This window comes from Anopheles funestus, chromosome 3RL (genome assembly GCF_943734845.2).
Source record: "Anopheles funestus chromosome 3RL, idAnoFuneDA-416_04, whole genome shotgun sequence".
In the NCBI taxonomy this organism is placed as follows: Eukaryota; Metazoa; Arthropoda; class Insecta; order Diptera; family Culicidae; genus Anopheles; species Anopheles funestus.
This window is the reverse complement of record NC_064599.1, coordinates 80,894,023-80,921,696: the sequence shown is the minus strand read 5'-3', so window position 1 is coordinate 80,921,696 and position 27,674 is coordinate 80,894,023. Positions and strand designations below refer to the sequence as shown.

The 27,674-nt window shown below is 42.4% G+C and overlaps 1 protein-coding gene across 8 annotated transcripts; it reads right to left on the bottom strand.

Moving 5' to 3' along the window:
* Window positions 1-70: 70 nt before the first annotated feature.
* On the bottom strand, window positions 71-27,674 carry LOC125768051 (zinc finger protein 420). 8 transcript variants are annotated; one of them, XM_049435194.1, is made up of 12 exons: window positions 27,396-27,674; window positions 21,971-22,626; window positions 5,041-5,180; window positions 4,901-4,968; window positions 4,042-4,233; window positions 3,823-3,962; window positions 3,614-3,749; window positions 3,030-3,519; window positions 2,457-2,962; window positions 1,038-1,687; window positions 709-960; window positions 71-193 (listed from the first exon to the last, which is right to left on the bottom strand). In XM_049435194.1, the coding sequence occupies exons 2-12, from the start codon at window positions 22,100-22,102 to the stop codon at window positions 110-112; spliced, it is 2,790 nt and encodes a 929-aa protein (XP_049291151.1). In that variant the 5' UTR covers window positions 22,103-22,626; window positions 27,396-27,674; the 3' UTR covers window positions 71-109. The 8 variants fall into 8 exon arrangements, with proteins under 8 accessions (XP_049291151.1, XP_049291154.1, XP_049291155.1 ...); XM_049435197.1 differs by having other exon boundaries at window positions 5,041-5,165; window positions 27,396-27,617; XM_049435198.1 differs by having other exon boundaries at window positions 1,038-1,594; window positions 27,396-27,612.

Below are 27,674 nucleotides of genomic sequence, written 5' to 3'. Positions count from 1 at the left end.
CAGGGCCACCACTGTGAAGCAAATTTCATCCCATCTCGTTCTTCAGTATGAATACCTTCTTCATTTCCTCCGTACCATCCGGTTTGGTTATACGGAGCATCGCCTCTTCTCACTCAACGTTTGACTGGCGTGACGTGTCGTGGATGATCTCGTACTTGATCACCTGCGTCGTGTTACCCTCTAGGACCTGCACCTAGCCGAAATGGGACGTTGGGAAAAGATGGAAGAAAGGTATTCAGATTAATATCAACACATTCCTTTATGTACCGAACTCAGCACGATGGCACACAGTCATGCACAAAAATAGACAAGCAATAGTACGGTATAATTTTAGAAACTATGAAGCAGATCCAGACGAACATACCTACTTCGACAATAGTAAGTAAACAAACAATACTTGAATCGATTATTTAACAATCTCCAAATGGGAGGATCATTTTGAGCTTAACAATGATCAATTAGAAAGTGAAGATTTCTATTCGCCAGTAGAAGAACGATATAAGAGCTTCAAATAACCCTTGCGAATATTTCTCAAAGCTACACATTTTCTTGGAAAACCTGTACATATCCCATAAAGTGTATGGGTCCATGCACTATCTACTAGCAAATGCGCCCTATTCGCTCACTATTTCCCTCTCTTTCCATCCCAAAGTTCCACAACAACACACTCGTGTAGGGGAAGCATCAATGTAACTTTACATAAGATACCTGCACGGGCTGGTTCGCAATAACCAGATTGCGCATGGCATGCTGATTGTTCTGGTTTTGCTGCTGCTGAGCTTGCTGTTGTTGCTGCTGCTGCACCACCGCTTGTTGTTGAGCCTGCTGTTGCTGCAGCTGATGTTGCTGCTGAGCTGCCGCAGCAGCCGCAGCTTGTTGCTGTTGCTGAGCAGCGGCCGCTGCCGCCTGCTGCTGTTGCTGTTGTTGCTGCACCAACGACTCCTGGTTGGTTGTCTGAATCTACAAAAGGCCGAACAGAGCAGGATATTTAAAAAAAGCTATGGCTTCACAAAACATGTCACGTGGAAGGGACTTACCACCACCAGCTGCTGCTGACCGGCGGACGCTTGTTGCTGCTGACCAGCCTGACCGCCAGCACCGGTTCCAGCACCACCTGCTCCACCCGCTGCACCGCCCGTACGCTGGTTTTGTTCCAAATGTTGACGCTGATGAAGCATCAGATGGTTCTTTTGGAAGAAAGCCTTACCGCACTCGCACACGTGCGTTCGCACGGTGCAACCACCGTTCGGGTGGCGACGATTGTGCAAGAGCAGACCATGCTTTGCCGCAAATCCTTTACCACAATGGGTACAGTAGTGTGATTTCGGCTTAGTCTGTGCCACAACCACCGTCTGTTGCTGTTGTTGTTGATGTTGTTGTTGCTGCTGCTGTTGCTGCTGCTGCTGTTGTTGCTGCTGCTGCTGGTGCTGAATCTGTTGCTGCTGGGTTTGTTGCTGTACGACGGTTTGTGTTTGATGTTGCTGCACTACCTGCGCTTGTTGCAGCTGTTGTTGATGCTGCTGCTGTTGCTGTTGGGGAGGGCTTTGGGGCTGAAGCTGCTGCACAACCTGGCCCGAGGAGGTAATTATTTGTACTGGAAAGGAAGAGTTTTGTATTACGGGATTGGTCGTCATGATCGTATCACCGTTGACCGTGTTGCCAACCATCGGGTATTCTACTTTCAATTCTTCAAGTCGCAAAAATGATGACAGCAAACGTAATGTTGAAAAAGTTACACAAAACCATCACAGGCAAACATTTAGAAAATGGTTAGAAATAAATGGATTATAACCAAAAATCCGACAACAAATTCAATTAACCAGTCGCGAATCATTAAAAGCACGAATTTTAATCAGAACATTGAAAACATATTGTGGAAAGCATATGTAAGATGGTTAATTGTTGAAAATTTCAAATAAAATGCACACCAAGCAAAGTAGATAATGATGAAAGGGAATTATAAAATAGTGATAGGAAAAGCAACATTAGTAGTGGTGGTAGTAATAGTAGTAGTAGTATAAGTAGTGTTGGTAGTGGTAGTAGTGGTGGTGGTAGAAGAACATGAAAAAAGAGAAGAAAAAACATAAAAACAAAATAAAATATGTACATGTGAGAAAACGCGAGAAAGGAACAAAATATCAAACAACCCTTAACACCCGTAATCATGAAAGTGAGATTGTGTTGATGTGCGTGTGTAAGTAGTTTATCCGTTTGGATTATATAAGTTTTATGTATAGTTATATGACTTAGTCAAAGTACAGTAACAAATGATTAAATCGTAATGACTTCCTTTTCGTTGCAAAACAATTAAGGAGAATATTGTTAATATGAATGGATCGTAAACGACTATTTTATGCACAAGGCAAGCCCAATTCTAATAAAACTTCTTAGTAAAGGTAATTTAAACTAGGAGAACAAAACTAAAACCAATCAATCTCTTCACGCTGTTTACCAACCTTGATTGACGGCCGGGAACAGATGGCCCGGTATCGCTGCTGTTAGCGCACACAGATCGGTCATGAGACTCTTGTCGCCGGTATGGAGACGTAGATGGAGTGCTAACGCTTCCCGGCTATTGAACGCACTGCCACACTCGCGGCAGGCGTACTGTGGCTTTGGCGATGTTTCGGGCGATCCTTGACCGGTGGCAGCGATCGTCGTGATGATGTTACCATTTGCGACGTCCTGTACCTGCTGCTGTTGGCCTTGATAGTGCTGGATCTGTTTCACATCGATGTGCTGTTGTTGATGCTGTTGCTGCTGCTGCTGTTGACTTTGTGCCTGAGCCTGTTGTTGCTGCGCGTTCGATGTGACAACGGAGTTGTTTGTAATTATGGTGGTGTTGGACGCGTTGGGATTGACACCACTGTGCGTGTGACGGTTGTGCGCATTCAGCTCCGATTTGGTGCGGAATCCTTCACCGCAAGCAATGCACGGGAATGGCTGATCACCGGTATGAATTCTAAAAAAGATACAAAGCGGTGATCAGTCGCTAGCTGTCTTCATTTCGCATATAACAATAGTCTTACCTCATGTGGGCAGCTAGGGTACGCTTTTGCAAGAACTCTTTGCCGCAAAGTGTGCAAGAGTGGGGTACACGTCCGTGTATCTTGCCATGATTTACCAGCTGAAACTTGCGCGGGAAGGTAGCACCACAGTCGCGACAATGGAACGGATTAACTGAACCGTGGAATCGTGAGTGCATTACCAGATGTTCGTCCTGCGCAAAGCTTTCACCACAGTCTGCACACACGTAGGGACGCTCGCCCGCATGGAACTTGCTGTGCGTTACTAAGTGACGTTTCAGCGGGAACGATCGGCCACACTGGTCACACACAAAGGGCCGTTCGCGCGAGTGCACCCGTGAATGTGTCAACAGATGATGCTTCAGCGTGAAACTCTTCTTACACTCCTGGCATTGATACGGACGCTCCGTCGAGTGCAACAGCAGATGTGTGTTGAGACAGTGCTTATGGGCAAAGTCTTTACCGCAGTGGACGCACACATGAGGACGTTCGCCTACAGAATCAACAGCAGAGCAAAGCAAAACCAGAAACATTGATTAGTAAAGCGAAACAAAGCGTTAAGGATTACCCCATCATCATCTACCTACCGGTGTGAACCCTTGCATGGGTAGTTAGATGATGCTTCAGCAGGAAAGATTTTCCACACTGGTCGCACGAGTAAGGACGCTCCTTCGGGACCACATTCGGTGTCGGTGTAGTGGCTTCCTGCTGAACGTATTCATTCTATCGGGCAAAAACAAACAAATAACAGCGATAAAGACTTTATCGATTGGCAGTTGCATTCAACGATACGTACATAATCCATTTCGACTGCTTCCAGCTTGGGAGAAATGCTTAGTGTTGGTTCGATCTTCATTTGATGATTCGATGTAGTGGCCTGGGAATCATCACCCTCCTCCAAACCTTGAATCACTTTCTGCACCTGCACTGAAATCGCTGCAAAATGAATGAACGATTAGTCAATTTATCAGTAACTAATTAATAATAATTTTTGTAGCACAAAAAAATCACGTACAGGTATGCTGACCATCGTTGTTGTTGGTAATGGCATGCTGATTGTTGGCAGCAACTGCAGCGGCCGCCCGCTTCATCAGTATATCGTTGCATTCCTCTGCCGTTAGCTGGATCGGCCCGATCGGGGACATGAATGCACTGGCACCACTTGTCGTGAGGATGGTCTTCGTCTTCGAGTCAATCTGCCCATTTGCTAGAGTGATAGTATTGGATTGATCTGATTCATTTTCGGGTTTTTTACGTGCGTCAAATATTATGGGAATTAAGTTATTATGTTTTAGATTAATCGTTGGTTAGAATAAAATGCAACAAAAGGTGAAAATGTAAGAAAAGTTTTAACCATACAATTAGCTGCTACACGTTAGATAATGAATAATTTTTAATGAAGCTACTTTAGGTGCAATCGACATTAGAATAACATAAATCATTCACTTTTAATTACACTACAATGATTCATATTTATAGCAACCCTACTGACATTAGTCGTAAATTATTGATCGAAAATAATTCCAACCGCAATAAGAGAAAAAGGAAATAAACGGTGTACTTAAAACTCCGCAGTAATGGAAGTGCATGGTTTCGCGAAGATAAGATTACACATAGTGCAGCTTGTGCACCACATTAGTCTTCCATATTTTATGGCTCGCATTACAGTACAGGGTGTACTACTTAGCAGTATGGTAAACAATTTTTTTTAAATAGCGTAGGAACTTTTAGTTTTTGTAATAATTCATTTTTTACTATTATTGAAAAGGAAAGTACCATCAAATCATTTTTTTTTCAACCATAAACAAAATATAGAAAATTATTAACAAACTAAGGTGCATGCATGCGAACACAAAACCACCAAAAATGCTTACTTATAACTTCGTGTTTCTTCACATGGCCTGTGGGGACGGCTGTTGCTGTACCACCGGTGGTAATTATCCTACAATCAGACAAAAAAACAACAAAAAATTAAAAATGATAAATAATTAGTTTAGAAACGCTATCAGCTTACCGTTGCGTTCCTTGTGGTAGGGCGGATGTATCGTTTACGAGGATCATACGTCGGACACCTTTACCGCCGGCGTGCGAGATAGCACCTTTGCCGTCCTTCAGCAAAATGCTAGCCCCGTCCGGAAGCTGCAAGTATGGCATCTATTTGTTTTAGTCCATATGCAGGCCCGTACACAGATAAAGGAAGGGAAATGGTCAGCGGAGGAGATCGATGATGATGAAGGGAGAAGAAACGATGCAGAAGCATAAAATGCACGCATCCCAGGCGTATATCCACGGTACAGATAAACACATTAGACAACAACGGTACAGATATCACGCACATGTTTGTTGTGTTTGGACCAACAAGATGAAATGTTTGTGGATCGAGCGTTCGAGCCGATGTGTGTTTATTATCATCCAGTCGTCCACATGTCGGTTGATCAGGTTCCAGAGCATCGAGTTTATGTTGAAACAATTTTAATTAAATCCAATGCCAGATACAATAACGAAGCCAATCGGTAAGTGCAGTACATCGGAAAGCACCGATCCATTATAACCAAGCAGTTTTACCAATTTTGCCCAAGTGCCGATTATTTTCCAATTGCCACAGCCGATTGTTGTTGTTTGGTGGGTAATTTTTTCCGTATGATTTTGCGCATTTGTTGTTGGGTTTGCGTTTTATATTCACGACATAAACACACATTATTCGCCGCCCATGGTGAACGCATCGAGGATTTTGTTTGAGGATGATGAGACACGATGACGATGAATGGATGGAAAACGGTGATGATGATGATGACGATGATAATGATGTTTGAAGAAATAGAGAAAAAGAGAAAGAAAAAAACAAGCAAAACATTGCGATGAGTATCGAATGGAGTTTTGTTTTTTCAAATTTAGTTATGTCTAATATTGTTGTTTTACATCTTTCTTCGTCATTTTGGATTATTTACTAGTTCAGAGTTGTTTTAACCAAACAAAAAGACAAAAATATTTAAGTAAGAAATGTAACTAGAAGATGAATTTATCTAATCGAATTGTTTTTTGTAAAAAAAAATCAAAAAGGCAAATGAATATTCGAATAACACTACAAAAGTGATGAAAATACAAACACTTTAATAAAAACGGTTCAACGATTGCTTTCGAAATTTCAATATCAAATAGTAAGAAAAGGTTTATTTGAAACATGTTCCACATTAAGATGAAATGTCAAAAACAGCTGATCAAGGAGCGACACACACACGCACACAAAGGCGAACATCGGATCTTACGGAACCATGTGCTCACAGAGCTATTTCACCGTTCTATGTACCCGTGCCGCACACGCACATTCCCCTGCATGTATACGTGTGTATTTATCGTCCCAGAAGAAAACATCATAATGTTAATGAGCATCGCGATTATGTTGCCGCTGCGTCGCACCGATACTGTGGATGTGTGTGAGGTGTGAGACACTCACACTTATGCTGTGTTTTAAAGTAAGACAATCTTCATGATTTCTTCACTACTAATCGGAAATATACGATTGTTTTTTTCCTACTCTACACACAGGGAATTATCTTAAATCATTCCAAACCATATTGAGTTTTATTACTTTTTTGTGTAATATCAGCTGATCACCGCGTCTTACACACGCACCAAATAAGAAAACATATTTACAAACAAACACACATGGAGAGGAATTTGGCTTAATGCTGTGTGTGGATAAGATTGAAAAACAAGTTTTACAGCCACAACACACAAACAAGCACGTATACCATCATTTCCCCGTTGTTGTTGCTGTTGTTGGCTTTTCCACCAACTCTGCCAAACGCATACACACGCGCAAGCACACACGCCAGAGAAAGTATCGGCACGCGTCTCTGTGTCAACATCGATGTATTATGCTACGGAGGGTGGGTTACCATTACCACCCCCTCTGACCACCACCACACCTGGGAGTGGTTAGGGCGAAAGGAACAATTTGGTATTTTCCCTTGGACATGTAAAAGCATAGCAACTACATAAAATCTATGCGAGAGAAAAGGGAGTGCTGGGACTACAGTAATGTTCGTTCAGGGTATATGTCAAAAGTCAGTACTGTCTGCTTAGTGAAGAAGGAACTCAAACACATACCTTCTCTTCATTCAAAATGTGTTGTATGTTTAAATGTTTTTTGTAGTCTTTTTTAGTATATCTTGTTTTATAGCACTTTTTAATGCACTTTTTATCAAAGGATAATCTTTTTACTATACATTTGGTGTGACCAGGAGGAACATTGTCTACTGTGAGTCATTAGCTACACATTTTTTTCAATTTCGTTTATTTTTTAAGGAATTATTTTGGAAAGATAATCAAACTCAGCTGTAATAAACAGCAATAACTTGCAATAAAGTCTTCATATATTACAATTCAATATCATCGCAATCGAATTCAATTTAGTTAGCAAATCCTTTCCTTCCAATATACCGTCCTCGCTTCATCACAGATTGCAAAATATCTAGACACAATGGAATAATTACAGGCATATGAAATCTGACCTACGCGTTCCCATCCTTTCTAATAAATCATCATACATCCTACATGCTACACAAAAGTTCATTACAAAATCTACCTGGGCAGTTAGATGGAGCTCCGCTGAAAAAAAAAGTTCCTACGGTCAGCTTCGTACAAAAAAAAGGCAACAGAGAAGGATTGAAGGATGATGCGGGTATCAGGTTCTTGCTCCACAAAACCATCGACCAACCACAGGACAATGGAAAACATTCTTCATTATTCATCCTTTTGGTTATTGGTGGTGTCTAGTATTACCATTTATACAAATTCATCTATTCAATTTGCTTATTTAGGAATGCTAAAATGTTCGCTAGATTTTCAAAGCATGACTTCACCTTCTTGTACGTTTACCATCTGTTGAAATGACTGAATCAGATCTTCTAAGTACTGAGTTACTGTAGCACTTATTAAGCTTACATTGCATACATTTAGGCGCTATATTTTTAACATTTTAAGAAATAATTCGAATTAATTTAAAAAGAAATGCAACATATATGTAAAAGTATGCGAACAATGTGAATGTTGTGTAGTAAACGGTTCCATCTACTTCTCCATCCAACATTCTGCATTCCTGCTGACTCGGGCGAAGAGCTTTCAACACACACTTGCACCTTTACTGATGCGTCGCAGGCAACACACTACACCAAGCACACCGTGGCTATGATGAAGGACACACAACAAAAACCGGTCCCCTTTAACTAAAATCTACTCGCTCCCTTTTCCCCTCACAACATTATTAAAACCGGACTGCGTGGGTAGATGTGGAAAACGGTGAGTTTTCCAACACATTTCCATTCAACCCTGCCCTGGTTGGTAAGCCGGTGGGTCCGGCTTCAGCTCATTCTACTGAGTCGCTCTCGCCACAAAAACCATGCTGTACGGTATTTTCATCCACCGATTCTCGCCCTCGTCGGGAAAAAAGAGCAACCGTTCTGGAGTAGTATTACCCATCATCATCACGTCAGCATCATGATGTAAAACTCGTGCCACGGAGTTACGGTATGGTGGTGATGGTAACATTGGTCGCTTGATGCCTCGTTTGTTTGGTGTATGTAGCAGCAAACTGCCACCCCCGGTTCGGAAAAATACTGGCGCATACCGAGAAAAAAGGGGATCGAATGGGAAATTGGCGGGAAAACAAACCGAACATTCCATGCATTTTGAAGATATATTTTCTCAATAACTTTGTGTTTAAAAACAACTTTTAAAATTGTTACCATTTCAAGAATATAACAAAACAAATTATAAAACGAACTCGGAAGTAGCACATTTCACATGAATTCTTATATCAACTGTAGCATTTTCAATATCAAAAGCACTTTAGTGCCATAATTATCTCAAGGTATAATAATGCATCAAAAAAGCAAACATTTAGGCGCTAACAAATTTAGCAGATGCCCTTTTTGTGTGGTAAATTAGGAAAAGAATAAAAAAAAATGCAAAACGACATGTAATAAAATTTAAATATGTTAAAACCCACACACCCATATGGTGCCGTTTCGCGTGAATTTAAAAAAATAATAAATGCGTGCAAACTCTTTCTCGCCCTTCAGGCTCATTAGATAAACAAATGGCACAACTACGCCCTCGACCGCAACCACTTGTCATCGTGCATTATCGTTTGTGCACACTGAACCCGTTTGTTTGACGCTGAGTGTTAATAGTTTAACAGGCTAATAACTACATAAAACATGCGGACTTGAAATGGAATGGACGGCATAAAGCACGTACTGGAATGGACCTCCACCCTTCGCTTTTGTTTAGCATCGTACATCCGGAACAAATTTCGCAGAAATGAGTATGATAATTATTTGAAAGGAAGAATGCAACCGCAAACAAAACTGCTCCGCAGTCTATGGACGTGACGGAGCAGTAGCGTACTGCTGAGATGAATGTGGAAAAGAAGACCATAAACTAGTGTCCGCGGTGAACTATGTGATGCTGTTTTTATGTTATGAATGGTGATGTTTATTCTCACAGCAACAACATCAATCCAAACGCATTCAGCAACATTCCGTACTTGGTTTGTTGGAGACTTTTGCCAACAACATAATTCTTGAATATTTTGCTTGTATTATGCTGATATTGCGACAACAGAGATTCCATTATGTTTCTGTTCATTTAGCAAATGCTTTCAATAACTATAACGAGAGCATTTATAGAAAGTCAATTAAATAAAGAACAATTTGATCAACCATTTGCATAAATCCAGGCGCTTAGTATAAAAATAATTGCATTGCATAATAATTACAGAAAAAACCTTCCAAAGTACTGCACATAGCATCAGGTAGTAAATAAACCACAATCCCCACTATTGGTTGTTTGTTGGAATATTAAACAGATCTCCGAGTAATGGAGACGAAAAGGGTTGAAAAGTTCAGACTTGAAATCATGCCAACGCGTTCATTACGGGCTTGTTCGCCTGTCTGAAACTGTGACGTAACCTTCACTGTAACTATCAATTTTCTGTTCGAATTCGAACAACTCGACACCCTTTGAGAGCATCTTGAAATATTGCGTCTTGTTGCCTTGCCTCTCTCGTCAGCCATTACCAACCGCCGCTTACAGTGTCTACTATACAAAACGATCATATTAATCTTGATCGCGAATCGTAAACGTGCCTGAACATAATGAAATGGATTTAGTAATCGTGAAACGGTGGCGGTTTCTACCGTGTACCATCTTCTATCTAAGGGAAACGAACAATTTATTATATCGAACATAACACAGTTTGAGACTATTTTCCCCCCGTTTTTTTTTTCAAATGTGTCCTCCATTCTGCACACCTCTAGAGCAATGTTCGCTGTGTGTTTTCAATTGGTAACGAATAGAGTTCAATTTATTGAGTTAATTTCTTACGATTGGAAACTGACAGATGATGTCAGGCAGAGCGCAAAGTTAGTTGACGATCAATACGTTAAACGAAGGATACAACATGGCGAATCTAATGCTTTAAATTGATGATATTAAAAATAAAAATATAAGATCAATTTATTTAGCAAAAAAAAATTACTCAAAAAAATGTCTAAAAATCAGCCTTCCCAAATTAATTGACGTCAAACAGAACTAGGTAGAAAACAAAACCCCATTATCATTTACATTGTTGAAGAACGATTGAAGGATATTTTTTACGAGTTATTGTTTCGTAGGAATACATTAAATAATAGGAAAGAAAATGAAAAAACCTCCCCAGAAGTCACGTTTTTTCAATGTCAAGTTCAAGTTCAACCGTCTTTTTACACTCTGTCACTCTGTGTTATTTGTTTGGTTTTTGTGCGTGTTTTTTTTGTTTTGTTTGCTTTCTTGTAATATAGGTAAACAACAAGTGTGTTAGCGCCACCGGCAACATAGAGCAGCAGACACACACACACACGCATATACGAGGCGCGCATAAACATTTATGCAATCACAAATACAGCAAATAGTAATTGTAGAGAGAGAATAGGAACTCTTCCTACTATCACATCAAAATCCAACACAGGTTTTTTTTGTGTTGTTGTTGTATCATTGTACACACGCATGTATAAAACTCGATCAAAGCAAAACCACACTTTGATGTACGGAGTGCGCGGACACACACACACACATATACGGATCTGGGTATGATTGAAGCACGTGTTTCTATGCTTGGTCCTGTGTGCATACAGTACAGGGAGGCCACGTGCCCCCTATAGAATTTTAACACACTCACAAAAAAGAAACTTCAACTTTTAATATATGTGAATTCGTCTCAACATTTTCGTAATTATTAATTTAATATATCATTATGTGTATTAAAACATTTTTTATTGCAATTTAATTGCACAAAACCTTGGTAAAACATTGCAATCTATCGAACGAGACGCAAACACATCGATTTGTTGATAAACAAACACCCTACCCACCCCTGCTGGATTGCAACTGCTACCTATGCCTAAAGGGCAATTACAACAAAATCCTGCCGGTGCCGATTCTTTCCCCGGTCGACACACACACACACACTTGGCCACACGAGACGTGCGGTAAACACAAGCATAAGAATGGTGTACGGCGGTGTGTGCGATGCTTACGCACCAAACGCTCTATACCGTGTCTACAGTTGTGTTGTCCTGTGTGCAGACGCACACGCGTGTCTACACATACCAACCACCCTCTCCTCCTCATAATAAAGCCGGACATCTTCATCTTGTGCTTCATCACACACACCTTTACGTCGCACACCCCTTGTTGGTTTGCAGCATTTCCAAGCATATGATGCTATGCCACACACCACCATCAACATGAATATGTCGCGTCAGGTTTGCTGGTACTTGCTGCCGATGATATTTGCTTTAGGGTCAAGGTGGTTGAAACAGACAGAAACAGACGGCAGTCAGTGTGTGTGTGTGGCTCGGTGGTAAAACACGTTCTAAGATGTTTGGAAGGTTTATTCATCATTTATGTATGACGCTTCAGGAGTAGGGCGAGAGTCAAGAGAAAGTCAAACTATGAAGAAAAATGTTTTTTTTTTCAAACAAAAGGCGACAAATGTTTACTGACAGGAAGTATGATATTTAAGGGACTATTATCCGTGGAAATCGATTAACCGGCATCAGTCCGGTCCCGAGCACCACGGATAATCGACGTTCTACTATATTATGCAATGAGGGATGTTATGACACATGTCAAATATACTGAAATAAAAACAAACATTACCCTGCCACACACAAACCCATCTAAACGTGAACAACAATTATTGGCAACCACATGCCACAAGGGGTCGATACATTTACACATACACAGTCACCTCCAACATATGGGCTAAGTATGTTATAGAAGTGAAATCAAAATTGTGCCACTCGGTTTTATCGTCACTCGACCAAGAACTTGACCCCAAAAGTGATGCATTTGTGTTGGTACAGGAAGGGATGCCATTGCAATCGGAAAGGTTAACACCCTAGTTCATGTACAGTGGATGAATAAATAAAATGCACCGAAATGCACTGGTTACAGGGAGCCAAAGTACAGAACAAAAATGCAATAAGTCCAACAGGTTAACACAAAGGGCCAACTAGGGTTTTTTATTCGTTTTAAAACGGTAAGTTCAACAGTAGCTCATAGTATACGATCTCACTGGTTTAAACGATAATTTCTGCTACGGGATTTTGGATGCGTAGTTAGTGGATTTCTTGTTTGCAGCAAAACAGCAAAACAAAACCATCTCCTCCCAGACGCAAAATTGAGAGATGAATGTGTATGCACGATTTTTGCAATTCGTAACCTACAAACATCGTACTAGCTTTATTATTATTCACATATCTCACGCATTTCTGGAGTAAAGGCAGGAGATGTGAGTGTAAACTCCCCTTACAGCCCTACATCAAGTGAAGCTGTCCGGTCTGTGGTGTTGAACAACCAGGGAAAAAGAGATTTATGTTGATGTATGGAAATCAAAATCTTTTACATATGGTAACTCATCGTACGTTCTGTGCTCTAAGCGGTCAGCTTCGACACAAAAACTTCGATAATGTAGATGAAGCCTGTAGCGAACATAACGCAACGATTATTTATGTAAATAAAATTGTTTAGAACTTTACTGAACTTTAAGTTTTTATTTAACAGACATGAAATCAGGTAAACTTGTGTTACAATTATATTACGTAGCAAAATACACAAAACAACATCTCACGAAGAACGTCAGTCCACCAACAGACGCACACTAAAAAAAACCAAAAAAAACGATTTTAAAACGAAAGAAAGAATTGAATTCTTGTTTCTTCATGCTTTTCCCACTTCCACCAACGGTTGCCGATATGAGAAGTAACAGCAGCATGAAATGCAATTCCAAATGCATCATTGAAAAGCAAAGGAACATAACACGAACCGAGTACTGGTGTTTTCGTTTTCTTTTCCTACCGCAAAACGGGTGAAAAAAGTTTGCACAAGGGACAACAAAAGCGAAAACTAAGAAGCCGACTTTATGCTTTGACTGTGCCCAAAAAAAAAAACATTGGACTTGAAACCCCGTTTTGGAGAGCATGAGTGACTGCACTGTAAGTCTCTTTCGTGCAATTCTTTTTTTGGGAACATTTTCCACAGACACGCAAAGCTGAAACATTCTCTAACAGCAAAACGCAAGCAATGTGGTTAGCCTTTGTTTTACACAGCAAATTTGTTCATTCTTTTTGAGAGCAAGTTTTAGACGAAAAACTAAAATTTAACAGAGGAATTGTTTTCGTTCCATCTTCTGCATATTATAACATAACATGTTTTAACTAAGTCAGAACGGCTTAGTCAACACAAGCATTATAATTATTCAAATGAATAAGAAACATAATATCAAATCAATTTAATTTTTCATCATATCATATATCATAAACCTGCATATTATGCTTACAGCAAAAATAATAAAAATTACCATTTACTCTAAACTTAATTTGGCAATGAAACCTGGAAATAATCAGGAATGCGAAATTATGTTGACAAAAATCAAAATGATCACACATAACATGCTAGACTCGTTAACAGAAACGATCAAGGGACACAGCATAGGAATGACGACAGTAGATAGGCAAAGCAGCTGAAGGAATTCCCCGCTTTAAAACCTCAAATACCTCAACCTCAAAGCCTCAAGGAATAGACCAACAAGAAACTGGTACTGATGGTAGTGGTGAATGTTGTACCGACATCCATACACCTCCCGAGATCCAGACGGGAATGTTATGCTAATGGAAACCCCATTAGCATAAGGCGCCGTGCTTCTTTACTCGCTAACTGTCCAGAGTCTGCTGACTGGCGTTGTCGTCATCAGGAAGTAAAATGTATTCCAAAAATCTCACCATCTCAACTCTTTGCTGTGCAGCAACTATGAGTTTGGGAATAAAACCTTAGCTCTTTTCCACAGTATGCAGTAATTGCGACAGTTAATGAAGCAAACGCATCAGATGACATCACAAACTTTGACTTCTTAACTGTCATCTGTCATCTGTCAAATATTTAGTAGCGACATTTTAAAAACATTACAATCATTTCAAAACAACCAAAAACCTTTACAAAATCCCATCCACGAAGAACCTACCGTATGATCGCAAATATTTCCACAGAGCATGGACGAGATACAAATTACAAATTGCCGTACACTACTCAAATGTCAAAACCCACCACATACAAAGCGGGACACAAAAGCATCGCTGTATGCATATGCAAGAGCACTCGTTTAGTCTGCCTGCCCATCAACCACGATTCGAGTGTGTAGTTTGCACATAGAAACCAAGCTAAACTGAGTACTGGCCTGGCAAATTTCAGTACCTTGCGCTCGTTAGTTGCAACTCTCTGTCTTCACTCCTGCTCCATAATCAACCCTGCAACGTGCCCGCTGTTAGGCTCGGTGATGTACGGGGAAAAACCCACCAACTAACCGATAGTCACGAGCGGATCACGTTTGTGTACTAGTGATGGGTAAATCCGACAAAAAAACGGAATCGCTTCCGAATGACTCCATAAATTTTGGAAGCGGCTCCGGAAGGTAGGTGCAGTACTCCAAATTCGGAACCGTCCGGAACCGCCCGGAGCCGTCCGGAGCCGTCCGGAGCCGCCTAGTCGGCAGCCGGAGCCGTCGGAATCGTCGGAGCCGTCCGGAATCGTCGGAGCCGTCCGGAATCGTCGGAATCGTCCGGAACCGTCCGGAGCCGTCCGGAACCGCCTAGTCGGCAGCCGGAGCCGTCGGAATCGTCGGAATCGTCCGGAGCCGTCCGGAACCGTCCGGAGCCGTCCGGAACCGTCCGGAGCCGTCCGGAATCGCCTAGTCGGCAGCCGGAGCCGTCGGAATCGTCGGAATCGTCGGAGCCGTCCGGAGCCGTCCGGAGCCGTCCGGAGCCGTCGGAGCCGCTAGTTGGCAATGATATAACCTAGATTATTGCACTATCAGCAAATTTTATACAATCTGGTAAAAATAAAAAAATAAAGCGCTAGCAATAACTAGCGGCTCCAGACGGTTCCAGACGGTTCCGGACGGCTCCGACGATTCCGGACGGCTCCGACGATTCCGGACGGCTCCGACGATTCCGACGGCTCCGGCTGCCGACTAGGCGGTTCCGGACGGCTCCGGACGATTCCGACGATTCCGACGGCTCCGGCTGCCGACTAGGCGGCTCCGGACGGTTCCGGACGGTTCCGGACGATTCCGACGATTCCGGACGGCTCCGGGCGGAATCGTGGTTTTAACCTAGCCGGAATCGGAGCCGGAGTTGCTATGCTCGGAAGCGGTTCGGAGCCGTGGGTGCGATTCCGAGAACCCATCACTATTGTGTACACCGAAAAGGCTGAGCATGGGGGGCTGGTTGGTACGGGTGACGATCGCAGATGACGATGATGGTGGCGCATGTTGTGTTCCATGGCATCATGACGCAACACACACATCATAAGCACGCTGGCAAAAATAAATTGCATTTTGCAACGAGCGGTAATATTAATATTGCGGTTTAACATTGCACACAAAAACAAAACGGAAAAGCATCGAACATCATGTAACATACAAGTAGCGAAGCCCTATGCAAACTGGGCATTGATTGAAATATCAAAATATAGTGTTTCGGGTGGGAATTTTTTATGGATAATGTGAAAAAAGAATAGTCACAAAAATATTTAAATGATGACGTTAAGTGTTGAATTGCATTCAGGGAAAATGCAGGAGACTAAATTCCTCTTTGCAAATTTCCTTCTCGCCTTTCAGAACAGCATAAATACAATCAAAATCAATTATTGACTATTTTTTCTTTTCTCGATCACTCGCTACACACTATTTAAATGGTTTCTTTCGCAAATAAATTTGATCAACTATCAATCGAATCAATTTAAAGAAGGCGATTGCATTTTTTATTACATCACCCATTTCCTTCACTAATGTCACCCCCTATCACGATGCCCTTCTCGCTACAGGCCAAAGATTGATCAGTGGTTGTTATAGGAGGAAGAAGAGTTATGAGCTTTGATGCATGACAAAAACCCCTGCACTTCCACCCCCAAGGCTTCCTTCCCATCCGTCTCTTTTATTCTATGCACTGCCCTCAGTGCAACATAAAAAAACGCTAAAAAAAATTATGCTACCCAGAAACTGTTCACGAAAAAATGTGCTTCAGCAACAAGGAAAGAGACCACACTATATACTCAGCACATATTTTGCTCTGCTCTCTTCTAACCAAACCGGGGATCCACGATCATGCGCAGAACGCGTGAACCGTCCGACAAACCGAGCAAGAGAGAGAGAAAGCGCGTCAAAGAAAGAATATGAAATATAAGCATCAATATGAAAGGCTGGCAGAAAGAGAAGGAATGTAACGTTCGCACACAACGGCAACGTAGCAAAACGCATTCGTACACATCATCTTCTTTGTATGCCTAATAGGAAGAAACACGGAGCATACCTCCGTGTACGAGTGGTAGTGTTTCCGTTTCCTTTTAACCTCGAGCTGTTGCCCGGCTTTAATTCTCACACACCTAGGCGCCTGCATCTTGGATGCAAATAAGAAGCGATCTTTTCTTAGCTTTTCTTCTCCCTCTCTTCTATGGTATGTATTACAAGTATTGCGTTAGTGTGCCTAGCCTGAGAGATGGAAAAGTAAGGTTAGAAGTCATATCATTACCACGCCAATGCTAATCAGACTGGCGGCAGTAGGCTTTTACAACATAAATTGTACGATTTACGAGAGACCTTTACAGTAAGAGGTTAGTTGTAAATTTATCTCTTAGCAATACTTAAAATGACACTAAAATAATACGAAATTGTTAATTAAATAGCAATAGGAAAACATCCCGCTCAAAACATTTATAAATCTACCCTAACGCCACCGTGAGCGTGTGTGCGTGCGTTTGCTTTTTCTCTGCTACACAGGGTGATTCAAACGTAAAAATTACGTCGTAAGCTAATGGTGATGATGTGGTTATATACATCCAACAAACTGTGCCACACGCACACTATCATGCATCTATCTGTATATATGTATATAGCCAACCATGTTTGCTCGCTATCTTGCCGTCTCGTTCTCCCGTACATTATGCCATTGCCAACACACGCACACAGCCATATATTGATTTTGTAAGCGAAGAGCAGCAAGCCATTTTTCAGAACACGATGAAAAGCGGCCATCTTGAATAATGCTCGCAAGCAAGCGAAAAATGCCTCGTTTGTGCCATATTTCCATACGTTTTTCATGGATATTAGAACTTTCTTATATGTAGTACTTAAAAAAGTAACAGTGGCCATATAGCAAAGTAATATAAATGAGCTTAAACACAAATTTCATGCTCATTTTCATACACAGACGCCACGCGAACTAAACGCGCTTGTGTGTGACGCAATCAGCGCTTCATTTCATTAGGCGGATTTTATGGTTATGCAAGAAGGTCTCACATTTATCAGCTTGTCCACTTTTAACACTTAGCGGAGATACATTGATAAATTGATACTATTTTCGTAATAAATTTCTTTCCTTGGAAACTTTCCCGAAAGAAATGCTTCAAAGCGATGACACATTCTTTTTTCGGATAAGTCTCTTATTGAGGGTTTTCGGTACATCAACACCATCGAGACTCCATAGTGTTGAATTAATAAAAAAAAAACTTTACGAACGCTTCCCGACCCAATTCGACTTGCTAAAATCGGGTGACGGTGACGCAATCCAAACGTTCAAATTCCCTTCTGTTCACACATTTGGCCAACACGCGGCTTGTCATTGATGGACTATGTTCGTACTGTCCTCGCGGTGCTGCTGCTGGTGCTGTTCCCTCAAATGTCTACAAACACTGTAGTTACATCTCCACGGAAACCCATTAATCAAGGATTTACTCCAAAGGTGACTTGGATGTATCAAGGAGCCACAGCTACCAAAGAAAATAACACACTTTCTTTACTTTTAAGCAACACTTGGGTACATTTTCGTACTGCAATAGGAACAGCAGCGGCAGCAGCACCAGCAGTAACAGCAACTCGACGAACCGTCCCGGTGGACAGCTAGCAGACAACAACAACAGCAAGAATCGCACCAAACTAGCGAAGAGACAGAGCAGCAGTAGGCAAGCAAGCAAGCAGAAACAGCGTACCGGTGTGTATGAGTTTGCACACCGGTGGTCACCATCAGCAGCACTCCGGTTTAGGCATGGGTACGTACTACACATGTTCGAGACCTCCCCATCATCACACACTAGCAGAAGGTACCACCCGATGGCAACAACAGCAAAAAAAAAGATGTTGTTGGGATTGGGGATGACTGCAAACAGAGAGATCAACGCCATATGGGGTGTGTGACCGTGGCAATGTTGGGGACCGCTTGTTGCTGCTGCTGCTGCTGTTGGTACGCTACACATATACGCACGCAGAAAGCACCCAGCGCGTGTGCCAAAAACACCTTTCACACCCTGTATTCCACCGGGTTAGGTCTTTTTGTAAAAGTGCGCGCATATACACACCCTCTCACCCTAAGCTGTCAAACAACCTGTTTCCAAAAACAAAACAACTATAGAGACACACACGCGCGCTTTCTCTACACACGTTTCTCCACAACACAACCATATCACAATACCGCAGCCGCATACCGGCTCTCTAAAAGGCGAACACAGAGCATTGCATAAACACCGCACACCAACAACACCCGCCAAACCTTCCTGTGTTCGGCCTGCCAGTGCGCACTTGTCCGCCTCCAACACACCATTAGTTGGTGTGCACACACACGCACATAAGTACACGAACACACCCCCACTAACAACGTGTACATTCGGACATAGCACACACCGGCACACAAACCCACAAACACAGCTATGGTTCTGTGTCCAAAAATACTATCGCAAAAAGGAAGCCCAAGGAAAGGAAGGAATGTTATATTACACACCAGCAAAAATAAATGCCCAAATTTAAAGCTCCCTTCCGACACACACGTGTGTGTTTGACGTATCTTCTATAAAACACGCTCTCGACTCGACATGCCCTGGCAAAGGAAGTGTGTGCGCTCATAGGCAAAGGATAAAAGAGCGAAAGTGTGTCCTTTTGCGCTGTGTGTGTCATCGTCCCCGTGTCGACATTGGGAATATATCGAGTTTCTAAAGAGGGTCAACAATTATGGAACTATGCTGCCTGTGTACGTGTACGTATACCATCATTGAAAACAAAAAAAAACAAAATCCTTCAAAACAGATATTTTCCATAGTAGAGCCATACTTTCGCCATTGGCTGCAACTGATAAGCCACACTGGGTTATATGCATAATTACTCCACTAGACTCGAAACGCATCGGAAAAGATAGCAAAACTAGAGTTGGAAGATGGTAATCAAAACAAACAACCCAAACGCACTCCACGAACACTAGAAAGGATAGAGGAGAAAAAAGCAACGAAAACATCTGATCTGGGAAGTCCCCGCGAGTGTACATCACATCGACATCGTCAATGATCACACATAGCAACACGGAGGAGAAGAGAGCGCAAATTAAACACGCGTGTGTGACGTGTGGTGGAACACTCATCGGCTCAGTTAGTAGTGGTAGCGCGGAAACGGTAGCAACGGTTGATGGGTGTGGTGGTGTGGTGGTAGAAATAGTACCAGCAACAACAACAACAACAAAAAACAAACAACAATTCATCCCACCAACGACACGCCGGGGGAATAGCATCAACCGAAAATCTAGGAGAAATCCATACCACCCCAAATCAACTATCTCCGGTCGGTTAAAACACACATCCACACACGCACACACACACACTCACAGGGGACACACGCACGCACGTTTCGATGTGGGACACACGGAAAGCATGGCGCCGGGTAGATGGTAGTTGTATCAGCACGCGCGCCTATCATCGTCACTTGATGAAAACAAACTTCACCTCGGACACGCATCGAATCCGATCGAGAGAGTAAGAAAGGAAAGGTAATGTGGTGGTGTAGTTATGCGCTATGTTGTAGTATGTTGCAATACAAGCGCCCGTCGTCGTCTCACGGTGTCTCACACTCACAACACCATCCATGTGCCTGCCTGGCGCAGCCACACTTCTATCATACCCAACACATTTCTCCTAACACGACGATACGGGGTGAATCATGTTATGGTGGTGGTTGAGAGAGAGAGCGCACAGACACGATTATGCACACGAAGCAGCATGGAGGCATGGCCTACTGTTTTGATATGGTTTTATGCTGCTGTACGTTTTTTTTTCTTGCACAAAAGTGAAATGTCCTACACGCACAACGATGACAACGCACACTTCGGGAAAAAATGTGTGAGAGAAAGAGAGCGTGCTATGTGGGGAAGCAGCTACTACCACCAACTTAACCAACATAAACATCAACCCCCTTCGATGGAATCCTTACATCCTGCAACCATAGCATAATAATGGTCATCATACACTGGGCAAAGACCACCATTCATTCCAGATAAAGCAATTCTCGCACTGGTCTTGGTGGAATCACTGTGCCACAAAAAAAAAAAGATTAGCATCAGGTGGATAAAGCAGTTAATGTTGTGAGTTGGGGGCGGTCCGGTGGTGCATGTGATAAACGGCGTCGGTCCACACGGCAGGACCGGGTTCAAATCCCATCCGGACCGTCCCCCGTAGAAAGGACTGACTATCCGGGTACGTGGTAAAAATAAGTCTAGTAAGCCAGAAATGGCCGACGATAATATGATAATCGGTGCTCCGCTGTATCTCGATGAAGCGTACATAGTATGTGTATATACTATACGATGGGTAGTCCTTTTGATGCTAAAAATGATTCTGGTTCAAGCAAATTATTATCAAATAACAACTAAAATTTAGAACGTAAAATAAAATCATTTCAAATATATCGTTTGGTGACGATTTTAATAATTTTAACCAACCTGCCAGAAGTACAAATGTCCGGTGACATTTGACACCAAGGTATAGAGAGTTTCAGGGAGAGACACAGACGTGCAAGACAAAATCAAACTGTTTTGTTCTATGTCGTGTTTGTCTGGCATGTTCTATGCAGGTTAATAGAGCACCTCCAGATAATTGCATGGGTTTGTTCTTGTGTTTTTGTCTGGTTTGTCTTGTTCGAGAACTGACAGCGCGCTGCCTAAGGGATTCAGCTCCACAACGTGTAGTAGAAGTAGTAGTCCTTACTATTTATGTGAAGATCTGCTTCTGCTTGAAAGCGTTTAAAAGTGGCCATTATTTATTCGTCAAATTGTCTGCCACGTGGATTATTAAGATGTGGAGCTTCTCCAGGACATTCCAGGACTTTACACCCAACGCCGTTCGTTTTGTTGTGAACATGATTTTATGTTTTTGAACAATAAACAAAGCAATTGTTGAACCGTTTTTAAAGTCAACCCTGAACCGGATCAGTGACGCATTTGAACAGTTTAAAGCACAAAAACATGATTTAACGATACGAAAAAAGAAGCATTTTAAAAGCTTCCTAAGGACATAGAAGCTAGGGGTTCACGTACCGTTGTTGTTCCATCGCCGACAGTGTAGTTTATGTTTGGACTAATCTCCACCACCGAATCGGCTCGCTGGTTCTCCTGAAAGCCCCACGCATAGTTAAAGCTGGCCGGAGCATTTGTCTGCGCTGCACACATTTTGGCGCGAGATGTTTTCTTTCCTATTTTTAATTTTCTTTCACCCTTTCGTTATACCTTCACCTTTTCGAAAGCACACTCGTTATACCTGCGAACGCCTTATCAGTGCCTTATCAACAAACTTCTCGAATATGCACCGATGAGTATGTGCGTGCACTACATTCACTCGTTACAGGTTGCTGCTCACACTTTAACACTGTTTTAATTTAGTATCCTTTTTTGGTGGAAATTTCACTTTCAATTAATACACTTCTAATTCGACTATTCCATTGCAAATGTGGGATTTCGTTGCTTGACGTCATCAAACATTCGTCGTCCATGTGCATGACATTTAACAACCGTGGTGCACTCTGTCATTCATACTTTCGCCGCGATGCAGGTGTTAATTCATGCTGCACAGCGCGAAAGGGGAATATATCGGAACACACTTAACACATCCACTTTTTTCACATGTTCCGGAATCCGTTCGACAGTTGAAACAGGAACCCTTCACATAGAATCCGCTAGTGTGTTGTGAATGCCGCCTGAAAGGAAGAGAAATTATTAATATTAGCAATTATTCTATTTCTCTAGGATACGTGGAGTGGATAAAAAGGACGATCAAAAGGAAATTGGAAGGGATAAACAGACGATATCTGCTTGAGAATAGCATGTAGCCAGTTCAGTCCAACTGTTCAACATTACCAATGTAAAAACAAAACACTGATAAATTGTAAATATGAAGCTGTTTAAGAGAGTTTTTAGCGTCATTGTCCACATAACAAGATATTGCTACTTGTCAAAATGCATTTGTTTACATCCCAGACAATCGCCATACATACATCGCGCATTACCTACATACACTGAGCGTGTAGTATAATAGGAAAGGTATTTTTTTTTGCACACTTGCAAACACCATGCCTTTACTCAAACATAGCAAAATAATCATTTGCGTGATGTGACGTACTATTATACACCACCCGGCAGAGAAAACACATCATATGCACACACAGCCACAAACGCTGCACACACTACGTAGCGAAACCAAAAAACCCCAACATTGCTGCAGTAGCAGAGCATGGATATATGTTCTACAAACATTCCTCTAGCAGCTACCCTTATAATTTTTCCTGTCCTCCTTTGACCACAGTGAAGCCGCACGGCCGAGCATGGTTGCGCGAGTGAGAGAAAGTGCGACGAAGTGTGCGTGAAGAATGGCGATGCGATGAGGCTGCCGTTTTACCATCGAAACCCCCCGCGTGTACGCAAACATGATGCTGGTGTGGTGAGATAATTGTGATTCCACATGAACTGTAGTGTGAAGTTTTTCCCTGATGCAATCGGAAAAAGCATCCAACACACACGTGTCTTTCATCTCTGTCTGTTTGCTTTTTTTTGTCTTATGCTACCACGCACTCCACGCGCAGAACTAATATGTGTGCACCTAGCATGTACGCCTACAGTGCCACAAAACGCACACACACGTGTCTGACATTCACGCACGTTTCAACACACCTCTACCAGAATCGCACTCCTTTACTGATGTATGTTTTCACTGAAAAGCGCGCGAAAATGTTGCACACGAGCTGAATGTTTCACGCAATAATGGAACTGCTTCAAAAATGAACAAACGCGAATAGCGTCACTTTTTTACGCTACCATACACTGGTTGTGCCGCCATTTTATGTTCCATTCGCTTGGCGGCGGCCTGTCATCACGGGCTTTATACGGGGTGCGTCGTCGTGTGCAAACAATACGCAGAATGTTTCAAGATGAGAGCGCAACACTGTGCGAGGAATACCGCACACACAATTGACAGCTTTGACAAGTGCAAAACAAGGTTTGACGGAAGTGGCACTTGGAGGAAATGGAGAAGAATGCTTTTAAGTAGCATACATTTGGAGGACAGACTCCACACGTTTGTACGTGATGTTATTTACACTGGATGCTTGCGATGTTTCTGAACAGTTTGAACAGTTTGTGCGGTATCTGTCAGAGCGAGAGAGAGAGAGACAGAGAAGAGAGAATTTCAATTGTCTTTCACTCGTTCGCACTGCTTTCGTTTACGCGTAATGGCACATCTTTTTACAAAACCCCAAATATTTCAATCTTTTCTTTTAATCAACGCCACACGCATCTTATTGTTAAGAAAGAGGCTCTTTATCTCACAACAATGCGTGTGCGTGTCTGTGTATCCCATACGATTAATGTTATCATACTTTTCGAAACACAACAAACGACGCCGACTCGCGTACGTGTGTGCGCAACCCTAGACGAGTGCGCCGCACGCGATGTTCTGTCGTACAATACCACCAAAAACCGCGGCTTTTCTAAAAACTTGCGTTGTTCACTCCATTTACACGTCACGCGACTCAGTGGAACGGTGGTAAAAGAAAACAAAAAAGAACCACCGGAACGGGATGATGATGCGTGTACAGGTACGCCTCGAGAAGACAGCGTGTGCGTCAATGTGCGAGGTAGACTACCAACACAAGAATGGAAATTTGCTCTGCTGTCAAACGGCGCTACAGCAAATGGGCAAGTAGAAAAACGACGCGCGAGAAAGAGACGACACATTTTCATCAGAGCACACACACTCACAGTCAGTGGGTACATCCAGCAAAAGAACTACACAAGGATACAGCTCACACCTCAAGGTGGTGAAGGGAGGAACAAAATGAGAGAAAACGCGAAGCGAAAAGCAACCACCACACCCTTCTTTACATGGCTTGCTTGCACGCTGCTATAGCTGCCTGCTTTCCGTGTGTGTTCGTCCGGTGGTAGCAAGCAGTAGAGGCGCGCTCGTAGTGGTGGTGGTGGTGTCTTATTTTCAACATCACGCACTTTATCAAAAAAGGTCTGCTTCTCGCACACGCACGACCAGCAAACCGATACGGTGGTAAGTTCCCGCCAGAAAAACAATCCGTTCGACCAGAAACGTTCAATCTATGTTGCTTTTCGATTTTTCAAAGAACGAACGTTCGTGACGTTTTTCTCGCGTGACGCAGCAATTATTTTTTTTTTGTTACTTAGCCGCCATTTTTTCTCCTTTTAGCTTCACGCGCTGTACGTTAATGTGCTATTTTGATTCGCTGTAGGTAGGGCTTGTGGCGTTAAATATATCTATAGCATTTCACAATTTCAATACATCTCATCTTAATACAACACGCACAACAACGAAAAAAAAAACGCTCCGCCAATAGTGTGGTGTGGTTAAGAAAAAAAATGCAAACACTTCACTCCTAGGCAAAGAAACTACAAGGGCGTACGCGCGCACACATCGTCACACCACATCACACACAACGCCAAAAATGCAGAATAATATGGTAGAGGTGTGTGGCTGCCAACGAATGAAAGAAGCCGCAAGCCACGCACGAGAGAGGAAGGAGCGCAAGAGAAGCGGATATGGTAGAAGCAAAAGAGGAAAGGAAGGCAATATAGAGAAGAGAACACAACACAGCGTACACCACACACAACACACAACCTGATCAGACAGAAGCACTACGAATACTAGGAAGCGCTCTGGCTTTCCTATGTGTCGGAGGCCTTGCTTTCTAAATTAAGAAACGTGCACACACACATCCATAGCGTCACACACACCACGCAGAAGCATATAGCAGCGTTTTGAATGTGTATTGCTTTGGTAGTGTGTGTGAACGGATGGGACCTTTTATCGACTGGGCGCTACCCAACTAGCAAAATCCCAACCAGCAACAGAATGTGTAGCACTCACTTAGTGAGTTCTGTTTTTTGAGCGGATCTCATCGAGCCGCTCATCGGATCTCACCGAATAACGTGAGTGGTGTTCGGTGATCGAATGCTGAAGGTTAACACCTTTTAGCTTAAAAAAAAACATTTGTTTAAGAAAAGCAAATATTTTTTCTAATATCATTGAAAGCTATTTTCGCGTCCGTAAAAGAATTTTAATTTAAAACTTGTATTTGTTTAATGTTGAATACGAATTAAGCTAAAAGCAGCCCATTTCAAATGAAATACAGTGAATTATATTGTAACAAATATCTAAATGATGTACCTATTACTATATTTTACGGAACAAAATGAATAGAACATACTTCAGTCGATTTTCTACTTCCATTTAAACGTTTCTCACACCTTCACAGGCGATGGAAACACTAATCATGCTAATTGGATTACCATGTTCTTTTCTAATCTCAACCATGTATGTGACACATCTTCAAGACAACCATCGGGTGACATCAGTGGAAACATCTCACCTTTCCGTGTGTACGACCCAGAAGCCAGAACACGTGAAACATTAATTTTGATTCGACACTTCATCGTGATAAAGCCATCGTTTGCCAAAATGTTGCCCCGTTTCAGCCACCAATTTACCAAAAAAAAATCTTTCGCTTTTGCGAACTTTTTCTACCATGGACACAAGTGAGTTAAGCAACAGTTTGTGGACGTTGTGCTACTGTTTTGCTTTTTTTCTTTTCTGCCGTACGAACAACCTTAGCCAAAATCTCCCACCGTTAAAGTGATTCTGGCGATCGTTACATATTAATTAAAGCGCCTTCGGTGAAAATGTCTTCCTTTTTCCTTTGCGCACTAAATCATGCATTTTTAATCAAGCTCGCCAGCTTTACAACGTCTTCCCGCTTGGGAAGTTAACCGTTGTTGGCCACGCACGCTGACACACGCTGGGACACCCTAAAGGTGTTCCTTTAAGGTTAACAGCCCACACCCCAGGAGACGAGAAGATCCAGAAAAAAACCCTTTACGTGGGCGCAAAAAGAAGTGTGGTGGTCAGTGTGGTCCAAAAATTTGTGTGATTCATTTTTTTTTTGTTGCCCGCCTTCTCCCATTTTGCCAGACAAGTAATTTTGAAAGGAAAAGAACAATCCTGTTACAGTACGACCGGTATTGGTTGTTTGCGCGGCGGAGATAATTTAAAATCTGCCAAAAAATGGCACCACCTCAGCAGAAATAAACCATCGCTAGAATGCCAGCGAAAAAAAGCGAGCCTGATTTGAGTTGTAGGCAAAACAGGATCGACAAATGACGATGCCGTGGTTCACGTGGAGGTAAAGCAAAGCGGAACCATAAAAGGAAAACCTGTCTTTAGTTTTATTTACTGCGATCCGTTCTGTAAAACGGATCGGGCTCACAATCTGTTTCCACGCGTTTCAGTTTTGTTTACATGCGTCGAATGATGCTTTCGGGGAGAAAGCACTGCAAACAGGACAACGATCGGGACCCGATCATGGCTAATGGTATTCTTCCTAACTTTCCTGGCGACCATCATGCTACCAGGAGCACTCGCTTGTTGAAGCATTTAATTAGAGTCAATTACCTGCAAATGGTCACTGACCATCCGGTCGAAGATATAATTGCAATGTTTACCAGAACAATTGACAAATCGTTACTCGCTATTTGTTTCTGCTGGGTGTTTTTGGTACGCAGTGCATCGCGAGACCTCCCGTGGGCCTTTGGGTTGCATTGTTACATCCCTCCCCATTCGGCAGACGTCATGTTGCGCCTTTTTTCTCCGCCTCGACGGAAACGATCCTCAGAGACAACGAACCTGAAAAACGCGAAAAAGGAAAAAAAGGGTCAAGAATTGTTCGTTCTT

What these genes read in the sequence shown, in the direction of transcription:
- LOC125768051 (XM_049435194.1), bottom strand. Translation starts at nt 22,102, where the DNA reads ATGTGTGCAGCGCAGACAAATGCTCCGGCCAGCTTTAACTATGCGTGG. An exon ending in CCATGCAAGGGTTCACACCG is followed by an intron (nt 3,520 to 3,613) that starts GTAGGTAGATGA and finishes TTGATTCTGTAG; the next exon opens with GCGAACGTCCTCATGTGTGC. An exon ending in TTGCGAACCAGCCCGTGCAG is followed by an intron (nt 194 to 708) that starts GTATCTTATGTA and finishes CATTTCGGCTAG; the next exon opens with GTGCAGGTCCTAGAGGGTAA.